This window comes from Martes martes (genome assembly GCF_963455335.1).
Source record: "Martes martes genome assembly, chromosome: 4".
NCBI lineage: Eukaryota > Metazoa > Chordata > Mammalia > Carnivora > Mustelidae > Martes > Martes martes.
Genome location: NC_137891.1, coordinates 16,274,059 through 16,288,264, shown reverse-complemented (window position 1 = coordinate 16,288,264; position 14,206 = coordinate 16,274,059). Strand labels below are relative to the sequence as shown.

At 45.3% G+C, this 14,206-nt stretch overlaps 1 protein-coding gene across 1 annotated transcript in view; it reads left to right on the top strand.

Annotated features, from left to right (window-relative positions):
- The window catches only part of FER1L6 (fer-1 like family member 6), a gene marked incomplete at its 3' end in the record, with an annotated part of 115,285 nt that overhangs the window by 44,139 nt on the left and 56,940 nt on the right, over positions 1–14,206 (top strand). The window contains exons 18-20 of the mRNA XM_080800745.1: positions 799–951; positions 6,538–6,715; positions 9,822–9,946. Coding sequence (XP_080656871.1) covers positions 799–951; positions 6,538–6,715; positions 9,822–9,946 — 456 coding nt within the window. The remainder of the gene's footprint in view (positions 1–798; positions 952–6,537; positions 6,716–9,821; positions 9,947–14,206) is intronic.

Here is a 14,206-nt window from a genome sequence, read left to right as displayed (position 1 = left end):
GCCCTCTTTGGGAACAAATGACACCAGAGGATTATAGGGTTAGAAAGACAGAGCACCTGCTTTGAGCCCAAGAAAGCCAAAGCATAGTTTATGACAATGTACCTCCCTTTTGATTTGGTAACTATGCTGGCTCAGAAATGTACATTTCAAACACTCACGACATAATGGGCTTCTTGGCAGGGAATTCTGCAATTCCTATCTTGATTAGCTCAATTTTAAAGTAGAATTTTACATGCAATTTAGTCAAGTTTCTCCTGAATAACCACCTAAAATGGAGGTAAGATACTTAGCAACCATATTTTAGGTCAAAAGTCCCTTGTAGAATTGTTTTTCCTTCCTGAAAAGCAAATAGAAAGGCATTCAAAGACATGCATGGATTTTTTTTTTTTTTTTGCTTTTTCATTTGAATATTCTGGAATGTTACCTGACTTTTAAGAGGACCAGTGATTGAGGATGAATCATTACGTGATTACAAAAAAGCAAAACTAAAGGGGAAGATATTTTGTTCCATAGATAGGAGCTAAGTAGGCCACTAGAGATGCCACAACATGGGTCCAACTTGCATATACTTAAAGGACAATAGCACAGTTGGGGATATGGGGTTGACATGTACTTGTGTCATGACATAGGTTTTCTCAAAGAAGCTATACTTGCTTACTTGCGTAGATGTTTAAGTGACTAAATGGTTTAAGTCACAGAATTTGTTTTACAGAGGGGGACTTTTTCAGGATAGGAGAACACTGGAAGGGTACCTGTTAAGCACCAACCTATCAAACCCATTCTCCTCTGTTCCCACAGCCACAGCACACCATCCCCGATGTCTTCATCTGGATGCTTAGCAACAACAAGAAAGTGGCATATGCCCGCATCGCCTCCAAAGACCTGCTCTATTCCCCCAACAGGGAGCAGATAGGCAAACACTGTGGGAAGATCAAAACTCATTTCCTCAAAGTAAGTCTGCACTATTTTTGACTCAAACACAAGAAATCTCTGTTTTTCCTGAATCTCTCAGCTTTCCTAGCATGTGTCCATATCTCCGACTCTTCCCCAAAGCTTTCAAAGATCTGAGGACAGACCACTGAAACACCTAGCCCCCTCTTGATTCTAACTCTGATTTGGTAGACCATCCTAAGACTGAATATTTTTCAGTTTTCCAATTAATATGTCAACAAACTCATATAAAGGTTTTATTTATTTATTTTTTAACCTAAAGGGTGTACCTCAAGATTGCTTTAATTTTTATTTCTTTGATTACTAGGAGAAATGAACATTTTTCTATTTGTTTTCTCTCTACCTTTTCTCTTGTGTAACTTGTCCAAGGCATATTTTCATATGAATTCATCTATATTTTAAAAATAAATTAGAGGAGAAAAGGTTTGTATTTCGTGGAACTGGTAGCTTGGAATTTCTGGTGGGGCTTCAACTGTGAAATTTCATCTTGGGTCCATGCACCCTTCATGAAGACAGATCACCAGATGCCTCCCTTGATGCCTCATGAATGGACAATCATAGAAACAATCTCTGGGTGGTTGCTGCTGCTGACTCTAAATCAAAATTTGAGCCTTTCTTAGAGACCCTGGGTATTTTACTTCTACTACAAATTTATATCTCAGAAGTAGACTCAGGCAAATCTGGAGGAGGAATGGTCCAGAGGAGGCTCACCACTCACCATTGACTGACAAGAATGTGTAATTTGACTGATTAACTCTTCCCAACTCGTCAACTTTCCTGGCAATTGTAGTTCTGATTTCTTGCCATAACATAATTATGTTCTACTGCCTCAGAGAGAGGGTGAGAAGGCTCACTAACCATGCCATATGAAGAATGGGTGAAGAGATAACAATGCTTAACTGATAAGACTTGACAACACGATAGAGATTTTAAGTGTCTGTAGGGCAAGCACCTGGATGATAATTGAGTATGTGTGTGTGTTTCCAGAGGACAGAACCAAGCCTGGTGATAGCTGTGACAGGGAAATGTGCCTTATATAGAGATCCATATTTGTTCTCTGTCCCCTTGATATAAATATGGCAGTGGGCAGCTAGCTTAGATAGTCTCTAAGTGCCATCCAAATATTAAAGTCTACCTTAGATGTGATTGCTAAATGTTGCAGACAGAAGAGGCATTAGGAGATAATGATTTAATGCTTGGGCTTTGAAATGAAGTGAATCCAGGTGGAAATTTGTATTGGCTTATTAGGGCTGCTGTAACAAAGGACCAGCAAGTGGCTTAAACAACAGAAATGTATTATCTTACAATTCTGACATTGAGGTATGGGCAGAGCCATTCTCCCTCTGGAAGTGTAGGGAAGCACCTGTTCTAGCTTCTGGTAGTTCCTTGGCTTATGGGATCATAACTCCAAACTCCAAACTCCAAATCTCCCTAGGGTATGTCTCTTCACATGAAGTCCTTTTTGTAAGAACCATACTCCATTCTCCTCTCGATCTCCCCATGTCCTCCATGTTATTTATTATGCTCCACAAATAAGTGAGAAGGGAGTTGAGGGAAATTGGAGGGGGAGGTGAACCATGAGAGACTATGGACTCTGAAAAACAATCTGAGGGTTTTGAAGGGGCAGGGGTGGGAGGTTGGGGGAGCCTGGTGGTGGGTATTATGGAGGGCACGTATTGCATGGAGCACTGGGTGTGGTGCATAAACAATGAATTCTGTTACACTGAAAAGAAATTAAATTAAAAAAAAATGAAATCTTAGGAAAAAAAAAAAGAACCATGCTCCAGTTTGACTTCATGTCAACTGTATCTGCCATGACCCTATTTCCAAACAAGGTCATATTCTAAGGTACTGGGGGTTAGGACTTCCATGTATGAATTTAAGGGGAGCACAGTTTAACCTATTCCAAAATTCTGGGTTTAATATTTACAAGCTGTGTGACCTTGGGCAAGTTACTTAACATCTCTGTGTTTCCTATTCTTCCTCCAGCAAATGGAGACGGTGCTGAGGGTTAAGTGTGTAACTGCCCATAAAGCAGGCAGAGTGGACATCACCCAGATTAACCACTCAATAAATGTTGGCATTCAAACAAATGGCCATCCAATATCTAGAGTCCGTTTCTGGAATCGTGTGCCCCTTCGTATCCAGTGAGGTATTTGCGGCTCTGTGTGTTGTTTTCTATCAAGTGTGTAATGTGAATCTTAAACTGATCCCTGTGAAGCTGTAACTGAAAAAAGAAAAAAAAAGTTCCCTGTAGCTATTTACCACAAATGTTAAGGTTTCTCTTCAACTTTCTCCATCCAAGGAATTCTGGGGTCACAAGAAACATTTGTCTTAAAAATAGCAAATTGTTTGAGAAGGCTCCATGCTAAAAATACTAGAAAATCAGTGTAAAGTTCCTCCTTCCTAAATATTTGGAAGTATGCTGACTTTATTTAAAATTAGAACAAAGAACAGCGGTCACAGGAAGCCCGAGGACAGACAACTGGGAATTGAGGCCCTCCATCCCTAGCCTCGGCTTACGTCTGTCTGTATTTTCCTTTTGCCACCAGGATTACTTTGGGTGATGGCTTTTTAAATTTTGTTGAATTCAATTGCTCTGACTTGATGAAACATCTTGGTAAGATGATTCAGCAAAACTATTTTCAGTCCAGTTTTGATCATCACCCTTGCTTTTCCTTCCCTCTCTCCACCTCTCTTTATGTCCCTTTCTCTTCACCAAAATGGTGAGTCTGGAAAAAAGCAGGAGCCATCCCAGGGAGGCAAAATGTGCACCCATCTACCACTCACTCTGGTTTCTTAGCTGAGAATTAAAAATGCAGCAAGACAGAGCAGAGAGTGCAAACCTCCAAAATCTCCAGGCTGGAGATTCCTCAAAGTTTATGCTGTGGGACAGCTGGCCTTTGAGTGGCCCCATGAGCTTTCATGTTCAAACCCACCTGAAAGGTTGCAGGTGCCCCCCTCCCCAGGGTCTCACAGTGCCCCTTAGCCAGTGAAGGGTTCCCAGAAGTTCTGCAGTCAGGAAACATCTCTAACCTTTACAACCCATGCTAGCCAATGTTATTCATCTAAAATAGCTATTTACAGATGTTAGGAAACTCCTTTCACGAGGGGCCCAGTTTGGGGAATATTAATCTAGAGGAAATCAAATTGCCTCATCTGAAGTCACATGGCCAAATAAATAGTAAATTATAATAGTAAATCATGGTCTCTTGTTCCATGATCTTTCTTGTTTTCTAATTTAAATATACTATAATGTTTTAGTGAACAGGATGGACTCTTTGGAACAAAATTTGCTGAGCTCAGCCCGATCCACCCACCGAAAGAAGAGAGCCATCCCTCTTCAGTCTCATCCCCGCTGTATCCCCAGTGGCCATAGGGTTGGAAGGGACATTCATGACCAAAAGGAAACTATGTGTGCAAGGAACTGGACGTACTCAGAGCCCGGTGGGAGGGTGGCTCTCCACCTTCCTTTCCTCTCTGCCTGTGTGAAGTCCTCCTGCTCCGCTCCCTGTGAGTCCACCCCAGCAGGACTCCAGGGAGCCCCTCCTCCAACTCGCCTCCATCTGTATCCCATCTCCTGAGTCCCATCACTTCTCAGGACCCCAACTTTGAATCCAGCTTCCCTAGGATCAGCACAAAGTGGTGACTGGGTCTTGCCACAGACTGAAACCTCTACAAGGCGAGCACACCCGCTCTTTCTAGTACCTGCTGACCAACTTCAGTTTGTATGAATTACTGTCTCTTGTCCACACAATGAGCAGGGTTCCTCATCCTTGTCTGTGTCATTCTCTTTCTTCTCTGAAAGCTTTTAGCAAATCCCCTCCTGGCGCAGAGTCAGCACTGAGCCTCCGCTCCACTGTTAGTTCCCTCCCCTGTGTCTCTGTTCAAGCCTTCTTCCCTCTTCCTGGGATGCCTTCTCCACTGGTCCAACTCTGGAAGTACCCATTAAAGCCCAGCCAAATAGTTGGCTCACAAAGAAAAGATGAAAACACCTGCTCCTACTTCTCTGCTCCGTTAGCCTTTTCTCTTACCCTTGATCTTATCCTTGAATAAATGAATAAAAGGCAACCTCCTTGTCAAGATGTGAGCTATGAAGGAGGGCCCAGAAGTGTGTCTCGGTCATTGCGATGCCCTCCTGACCCCACCGTCTCAGTAAGGCCTAATGGCACTTCAGGCAGTTGCTGAATTGAGTTGCTGAAAATCCATTTAGGGGACCCACAGTGCAAGATAGAAAGGCAAACAACCGTGCTCAATTTTGGACTCAGGTGCTCTCCACAGGTGCCTTGGAAACTGTCAGAGCAAGCTGTAGCCTCTCATGTAGGATTTTGTGATTCTCTCTGGAAAAGAAGTGGTGTGGAAGGAAGGGGGAAATATTGATAGGAAATCCGTAGAAACACTAAGAGACACTTAGCCGAGTCAACAAATTCTGGAGAGGTAGCTACTCTCAGAATGAAAGTCTTGCCAGCAATCCTGAACACAGCCAAGTCTGGGGTTTGGGACTCCTTAGTTGGGGGAAGGAGTCCCCTAGTCCTGGTGACTGAGAAATAAAGAAGTCACACTGCCTTGAGCTATATCCTGCACATCTTGAAAACACAGGCATCTGTATATGCACACACTCATACCACTTACACGAAGACACACATAAATACACAGATTCAAACAAATGTGAATAGAAATCCAAATCTGAGTACATTCAAGGGAGAGAATGGGGGAGGCCTGGGTGGCTCAGTCAGTTAAGCATCTCCATTTGGCTTGGGTCATGATCCTGGGGTCCTGGGATGGAGATCCCTGCCCGCATGGGGGGGTTGTCCCTGCTCAGCAGGGAGCCTGCTGCTCCCTCTGCCTTGAAGCTCCCCCTGCTTGTACACACACATACACACTCTCTCTGTCTCAAATAAATAAATAAAATCTGTAAACAAAACAAAACAAAAAAATCAAAGAAGAGAATGCAGGGTAGAAAGGGAATTTGAAACCACGCTGCATGAAGAAGGGATGAAGGGACTAGAGATGGTTAGCCAGGAAGGAAGGACACAGTAGAGCAGGTGCGTCCCTTCAAGCACACAGAGACCCAACCTATGGAAGAAGCACTTGAATCCTTCTGGATGAAGCAAAGAGGTAGAAGCTGTGGTTGGAATTCCAGGTGTCTGAGAGTTCTGGGAAGGGAGGTTTCAACTCAGTGCGGGACGAGGCAAGCTCTGGAGGTGCAGAGACTGGCGTCTAGCTCTGGAAATATCTCCCTGGGTTTTGGTGCTGGCTCTGTCACTTGATAGCTGAGTGATCTTAGGGAACTTCTTTAACCTCTCTGAACCTGAGTTTCCTCTGCATAAAAGAGGGGCAATAATCATAGCTTCCTGGTAGATTCAAATGATCCAGGGCTTGGAAGTGCCTGTTTAAGCTTCAGGCCCCATTAAACCTGGATCCACCTCTAGAATAGTGCATGTTGGCAACTGGGATCATTGGTGTTATTTTGTTATAAGATTAGGTACTGAGACCTGCTCTCTGAACACCAGATCCACTGGACCTCTTTTCTCAAAGAGTGAGGCTCCTACTAATGAAGTGGTCTTCCTTGTAACCTTTTCCCAGCTTCCTGGAAAACGGCCGGCTGGTTGGACGGTGCAAGCGAAGGTCGACGTGTACCTGTGGCTCGGCTCCACCCGGCACTCCAGTGCCATGTTGGACAACTTGCCAGAGGGCTATGAAGCAGAAATGTCCTCTAAAGTGGCCGGCACTGATCAACCCCCAGCCAACCTGCTCTACCAAGGTATGATGCCCCACTGGGCAAAGAGGTCATTACTTGTCTCCTGTGGACTTCTGAGACAACAGTGAGGAGGGTGGCATGTGTGAGATGTTAGCACATTATTTTAGGATCAACTTATTAGTCTTTTAAAAATACAGTTTCTGAATTTTCTTCCTCACCTTCCAATGTCCCATCTCAAAAGAGCAATGTGAAGTCATTAAATACATCTGGAGTAAAAGTTTATATTTTTCTGCTAATGTAGAGAATGCATGCAATTTGAGTTTCTTTGTAGACAGATTATATAGACTGAATTTACATTGGAAGCAGAAGATGTCTTTTAAAAACATCAGTAAGTTGTTGCTCTGATACGATGTGTGGTGCTAGGGTTTTGACCTATAAATGACAGGCATTTACATTTACCAGTAACAACCCAGTGGGAACTGGGTATCACTGGGGTCACCTGTGTTTCTTCAGCTTGGATCTTGACATGGTCACTTTTAGAAATTCAGCATGATTTATATAATCCTTTCTTCTATAGAGATATTTTCTATGAGTGCCATTATTTACATTTTCATATAATTTAGGATTTTATTATAAATATTAATGCTTTACAGTTTCAATTTGTGTTCTGTTTCCAAATGGCTTCAATTTGCAGGATTTTCACTGCTGAATTCAGAGTAGACTGCAGGTACGCCTTCACTTTGGCTGAAGTTAAGTTTTGCATTGAGCCAGTGCTGGAAGCACAGAACTATCCACAAGTGCTGTGTTACACAAGACTCCTCTGATGTTGGTTGACCTTGACTGCCAGTGGACTCTAAGTGGCTCAATAGTTAGAGAAGACATGGTTCTGGGGATATTTATCCAGTGGTTCAGCTCATGGTTGCTGTGCCCAGTGGCAGTGCATAAGAGCAAGGAAAGTTCAGTCCCATCTTTTTGGAAAATGCGTAGCCCCTACCAGGTGCCAAGCATCGGGCCCTCTGCTTTATACATTACATTGAATTTATTTGTCAAGTCAGCCCTGGGTAGTTTCTTCATTTTACAGAGGGAGAAGGGAGGTATCAGAAATGCTTAGCAATTGCCCAAGATCGCTTGACTAGTGAATGATGAAGTCAGCTTCTCCAAGCCCTGCTTTATTGTCCCTCCTTTCCATCCTGCCTTTAAAGAGTTCGTCTTTGAGTGAAAGACACCCACGCCAAGTTAGCTTGTTATTTCTGTAGATACTATCTCTAGAGATCTAAGATACCTGGACCTATTTCCTGTCCCAGCTACTAACAATTCAAAGGAGAGGAAAGATTTTTTTTCCAAAGCTTTCTGATCCTCTGCGGTGTGTTATTTTCATGGAGTGACCTAATAAACTTTCTCTGCCCTGCACTGGCTTTGATGGCTTTGGCTGCCTTCCACACCCGCTGGAGAATTTTGTTTCTTCACCCATTTTGTGCTTCAGAAAATAGCCATCAACCAATAATTAATTTGCACCTGCATATGGCAGGCATGGTGGGAAAACTAGTGGGGGATGCAGAGATGAGAGAGGGGTCATCTGGCCCTCCAGTGGGGGCAATCAGACTTGTCTCTACTAACCACAAGTGGAAAGTGAGCTATAATGCAAGAAGTGGGCCAGCAAACTGTGAGAGCGAAGAGGAAGCTGACTTTATTAAGATAGTCTAAGGTACGGAGCTGGTAAGAGGCTTCAGAAAAACAAAAACCTCAACTAAATAAATGGCGCTCCCTAGAGTTGTGTGGTGTGCTGCCTGCGAGGCTGTAGCTGAGGGCTCTGAGGGATGTCCAGGTGGCCCCCAGCTGCCAGCATCACGGGTCACATGACAATAAGCAGTAGTAACAGCCTCTGCAGCATCTTCACACCACTTCTTCCCATGGGTCAGGCACCATTTTTAGTCCTTAGATCTCCTATGTCAACCCTATGAAGAATTATCATTACCTGCATTTTAGAGGCAAGGAAACAAGGCACAGAGAAGGGTAGTGACTTAGTATGAGTCCGTGCATAGATCTGTGTGACCTAAGCCTAGGGGAGGCACGGCAGGGGTGGGGGGGCAGTATTTGCCCCCTTAATTTAACTAAGTAGACCTAGTCAAATTGGTATGTGAGAGTTCCTGTATCCCAGTCCCCACATCAGTGCAAAACACTGATACCCTGAATGCAGTAAAATGTAGGCTTTGGGGGAGTTAAGGAATAGGAGTGGGGAAGGGGATAAAAAGGAGTAAGGGGACATAAAAAATAAGAAGGGCCTTACAAATACACAGAAACCCAGGAATATGTAAGAATATGCTCTCACTTGGGATGCTCCTTCCCCCACTGAGCCCTGGTCTGCACTTACCTGCACTTACTCTGCTCCTGTCCTGTCAACAGATGTGCTAACTCCCGCCTTTCACGTCCATGTACCCTGCTGGTATTTCTCACAGGACGCTAGCCCTTGGCCTCCTGTCCCTGGGGTATAGGTGCTTGTCTTATCTGCTGCCCCCTCTCTGGAGCTCCCCAAGGGCAGGGGCTGTCTCACCACTTCAGAATCAGTAGACCAGACTGCACCTGGTACACAGTAGGCACTCAAGATGACATCGGCTGGCTGAGTGGAAGAATGGCTGAGTTGCTTATTAAGAGCTTGCGAAGCAAGAGTATTAGTGGCTCAGTCCCCTTTCTTACACACACACACACACACACACACACACACACACACGCATGAGTGCATGTGCCAGTGGGAACCAGGAAAATTATGAAAACATAAAATGTGGTGTTTTGGAAAGAGAAGGTGATTCTGGAATCTGACAGAAGTGAAATCCAGGCCCTGGCACTTGATAACTCTGCAAATTTGGAAGACTTCTGTAGCCATTTGCCTCATACATATATGGGGATAATTATACATATAATCACAGGGTTGTTATGAAGATTAAAACCCACGATGTGGTAAAGGTGCCAAGGACAATGCATGGCCCCGAAGTACCCCATAAATAGACATCCACCTTTCCTAACTGCTTCCACTTCAGTCTCAGAGGCCAGTGATGCTCCTAGTCTGGTCTCCAGATACACCCACAGGTGCACAAGGCACACAGACACCTGTTCCCACTCACTGCTTGGAAAAGCCCACTGATGCCTGTCCTTTTCCACTATTTGTCCACAGCCCGGCATGTCTTTCAGCTGAGAGCTCACATGTACCAAGCCCGGGGCCTCATCGCAGCCGACAGCAATGGACTCTCAGACCCCTTTGCCAAGGTCACGTTCCTTTCCCACTGCCAGACCACAAAGGTAACCAGGGAAGCCTGCCTACCTTCTTCCCACAGCCCGCAGCTGACGTGCAGCAGAGCCCGGCAAAGGGAAAAGCAGGGGCATGTTGTCTCTGGGGATGCAGGTTTTCAGACTCCAAAGCGCATGTGCACGGAAGGACTGACACGGGGCAGGTCACTTGTTCCAATGGGACCCAAGGTCCTGTAGCCAAGAAAGGAAGTCCCCAGGGTGAAGGAAGGGTGTGAGGAAAGAAGGATGAAGAGGAGAAGTGAAACCTGGCATATGTAAGTGCCTGCTGAAGTGCTGGGCACAAGGCCAGGTTCAGAGGGAAACAAACACATGAGAAAACTGCACGCAGACATGGCCGTGGGAGGCTTATGATCCAACCTTTGTGAGGGTCTCAGTGTGGAGGAACGTTTTCCAGCTTTGTGGTCAGGAAGTCCTCGAATTTGCACCATTGCTTTCTACTTACCAGCTGGGAGAGTCTGCATGCTTTCAACTGTGCAATGCAGTGTCTCTCTCTGGAAAACACTAATTCCTAATGGGTGTTGTGAGGATTAAAGCAGGTGGGTCTATATAGGTTTCCTCTGGGCTCTCCTGCTTTCCTGTACACTGAGTGCTGGAAAGTGGAGGGGTCTCTAATCTGCGGGCATCCAGTAGGACACTTTTCCCATTAGATCATAAGATCCAAGGACTCTGTTCTCTGAGGCTTCAGTGCTTTGAGGAGAGGTCACAAGGGATTCGCCCATCTCCAAGTGTTAAGACAAACACCAAGGACCCAAAGAGACCTGAGTAGTTCATCTACTCTCTGACCGCATTTACTCACCAGCCCCCCATCTGTCATCTAAAAACAGGTGTGTGAAGAAGCACAAAGTTAAGTGTATAAAGTGATGGATAAATGGTGGCCATTACATTGGCTGATGGTACACGGGCGGACATGTCTCTCCAAAGTGAGACCCGTGACCTGGGAGTTCGAGTGATTTGTGACATATAGACCTAACTCATAGTGAATCATCATCTCATCCATTTCTCCAGCCAGCCCCCTGCAGAATACTTGCTCTGTGACAGCTCCATGCTGGGCTCGGCGGCTGCACCATGGGAAACCCCATAGTGTGGAGCTAGACAAAGTTTTCCAAGAGCCGTGTGGAGAGAGGTTAGTTTGGTCTGAGGCAGGGAGGTGAGAGAGATCTCGGAAGGAAGCTGACTGCATCCTCGTTTAGTGAAGGAGCGTGAAAACCCATGAAGCTTGAAGACTGGCGACTAGTTTCTCTTCTCTGTGTTTTGAGAGGTGGTGATAGCTCAGTGATTAAGAGCATGGACTCTGGAACCACATTCAGATCCAAGCTCTTGAAGCAAAGCCCTCATGATGATGACTTTGTGTACACTTTCTAGAAGGTAAAGGTAAGAAGGTAAACCACCCAGGACAGTGCCTTGCTTGTAACAGCTTCTATGGGACTCCTTGTTATTCTTGTCATTGAGGCATCCCAGCAGATGCAAGGAGGATTCTCAAGAGGTGGACCCCTGGATCCTTCCTCCACCAGCTGCAAAACTGTGGGGTTCCAGGCCCTGGTGATCTCAGGGCCCTGAATGGGGAGGGGGTTTGAGTGATCTCACTGGGCTGGGATTATCTTCCTATTTTGCATCTCTATCCGGTACCTTCATTTGACCTGGACTCATATCTCAAAGGAACAAATGGTATTTATCAAATAATCATTTTAAGGGGCAAACAGCTCCTGTTGAACCCTGAGCTTTGCCACCATACTTTTGAACCAAGTACCTAATTTTTGTTAGTAATAATAGCTGCCAGTTATTAAAAGCTCCCTATGTGTCAGGCATCTTGCTAAGCATTTTATATGCATTGTTTACTACATCTCACTGCAGTCTAAAGATGGCTGTTATTAGTGTCCCCATTCTGCAGATGAGAAGGTAAGGCTTAGGGACCAGATAGGTAGAAGGTAGTAGAGCCAAGATGGAAACCCATATTGGTGCAGTTCCAAACCCACTTTGCTTAACCACTCTGTTTCCATTTTGGTAAGCAATGGTTCTGGTTTCCCTCTGCTGCTTCAGTGTTGTGCTGCCTCGGGGCATGTGTGTGACATGTCCCACTCTTGCACTCTTCTTGATGGGGAAACTGAGCCTGGAGCCCCTGTAGTCCTATCTGAGCTTCCACCGTTCACCTGGTAGCACCTGCCTGAATTGACCCCCCGGCATTCAGAGGGAGCAATCTGAGCAGGGCTGGTCTTGCAGCCAGTCCTCTCTAAAGTGACAGCATGATCGGAAAGATGTCAGAAGGGGAACTCCATTATTCCAGAGGTCACTGATGATGAGAGGAGCTTTGGAGGAGAGGACAAAATGGAGGAGGGCAAGGTGGAACCTGATATTTCAAGAAATCAGAGTCCTGAGAACTCGGATTGTCCCTTGTTAGACACGAGTACCTAGTGCACCAAGACTGGCATGTGGTAGGTATTCAGTAACTGCTTACTAATTCACAAACAGTGTGGCAAGGTGGAGTCAGGTGGGCAACAAGCATTTACTGAGCACCTACTGTGTGCCAGGCACTTAACATGCTTTATCTCAGACTACGGTCATTCCAACTCTACAAAGTTGGCACCGACCCCATTTACATGAGGGGAAGGATGCTTCACAGGGGTTAAATCACCTACCCAAGCTGGGGCAGGGGATAGCACTAGGGTTCTATTCCAGGGATATCTGATTTAAAAGCTATGCTCACTCCTTCTTCAAAGTGTCAACTAAGTGCTACCAAAATCTCCCAGATGGCCTCAAGCACAGTCACAGTGCATAACTCCTTAAGGAAGCCCTGAAGGAGAGAAGCTAGTCATGGGAACCTTGGCAGAGAAGTGGGAGAATGTGTTTTTGCTTGGGTGAGCTTTTAGACATGGCCCTATGGGGACAACTCTGAGGACAGGCCACTATCCATTCATTTATTCATGCAAATCACGATTGAGCACCTGCTATGCACAGGATGCCCTGTTGGTGCCTAATACTGAGCCTGGCACATTGTTTGTTGAGTGTGCTAAGAAATATATGTTGAATGAATGAACACTGGCCTCTGGAATCTTATCAAGTGGTATTTATAGTGCCAAGAAAACCATCAAAATATTTCTATAGGAAAGATGTGAGGATCATAAATCACTTTGGTATCACACTTTTGCACGCATCCTGCTGAAGAGTTCACATTTCTATTTTTAAAAGAGCAACGTAAAACCCATGTTTCTTTGTGATGACAGATACCTACACTTTTCATTGCAACTATGTAACTCCTGTTTGTAGGTTGGTTGAAGACATTCTTTCTTTGTCCAAAAAGTTAGGACTCCTTTCTGAGATTTATGCCAAAAACATCACTGTGTCTGAAGCGTATAATACTCTAAAAGCAAAAGGTGAGAAAGGAAGGAAGTGGTGGAATGCATAGTATTTTTATGACTCACATAAAGAACAATGAAAAATTCTCTCCTGGCCACAATGCCAACGGTTTAACGCCTTGACTAAAGATGCCTCCTGATGTAGAACTCTGAGATGCCAGTTTGATTTGTTCTTTGGAGGCTGGGAAGTTAATCCAGGCTGGATCCCTCTGGGACCCGTCTGGGACCTCTCTGGCATGCACAGTGAGAGATAAGGGTGTAGTTCAGAGGGAGTGTGGAAATTCCCCAGGACCCAGCAGCTTCGGTGCTGTGTTCACCTGTGACATCACCCATTTGTCTGTACAGCCTGGGAGAGAGGGAAATGTGACTCTGGCCTCATCCCAGGACTATCCCGACACATTAACAGGCCAGTTTCTGCCCAGGCATAGAGTCTACCCTTCCTGCAGACAACCCCAGTCTTCAGCTCTGTGAAACTAGCAGGTGTCCAAACATCCAATTAACTTGAGTAGAGGAGGCAAAGACCAATGACACACCCCCTTCTGAGGGTAGCAGGGGAATGGCTTGGCAGGGGAGCTGTGAGCCACTTTCAGGTTCTTTTTTTTTTTTTCTTCAGTGTTCCAAGACTCATTTTTTTATGCACCACACCCAGTGCTCCATGCAATACATGCCCTCCTTAATACCCACCACCAAGCTCACCCATCCCCCCAACCCCCTCCCCTCCAAAACCCTCAGTTTGTTTCTCAGAGTCCACAGTTTCTCATGCCTTGTCTCTCCCTCCGATTTCCCCCAACTCACTTCTCCTCTCCTTCACCCAATGTCCTCCATGCTATTCCTTATGCTCCACAAGTAAGTGAAACCGTAGGATAATTGACTCTCTCTGCTTGACTTATTTCACTTAGCA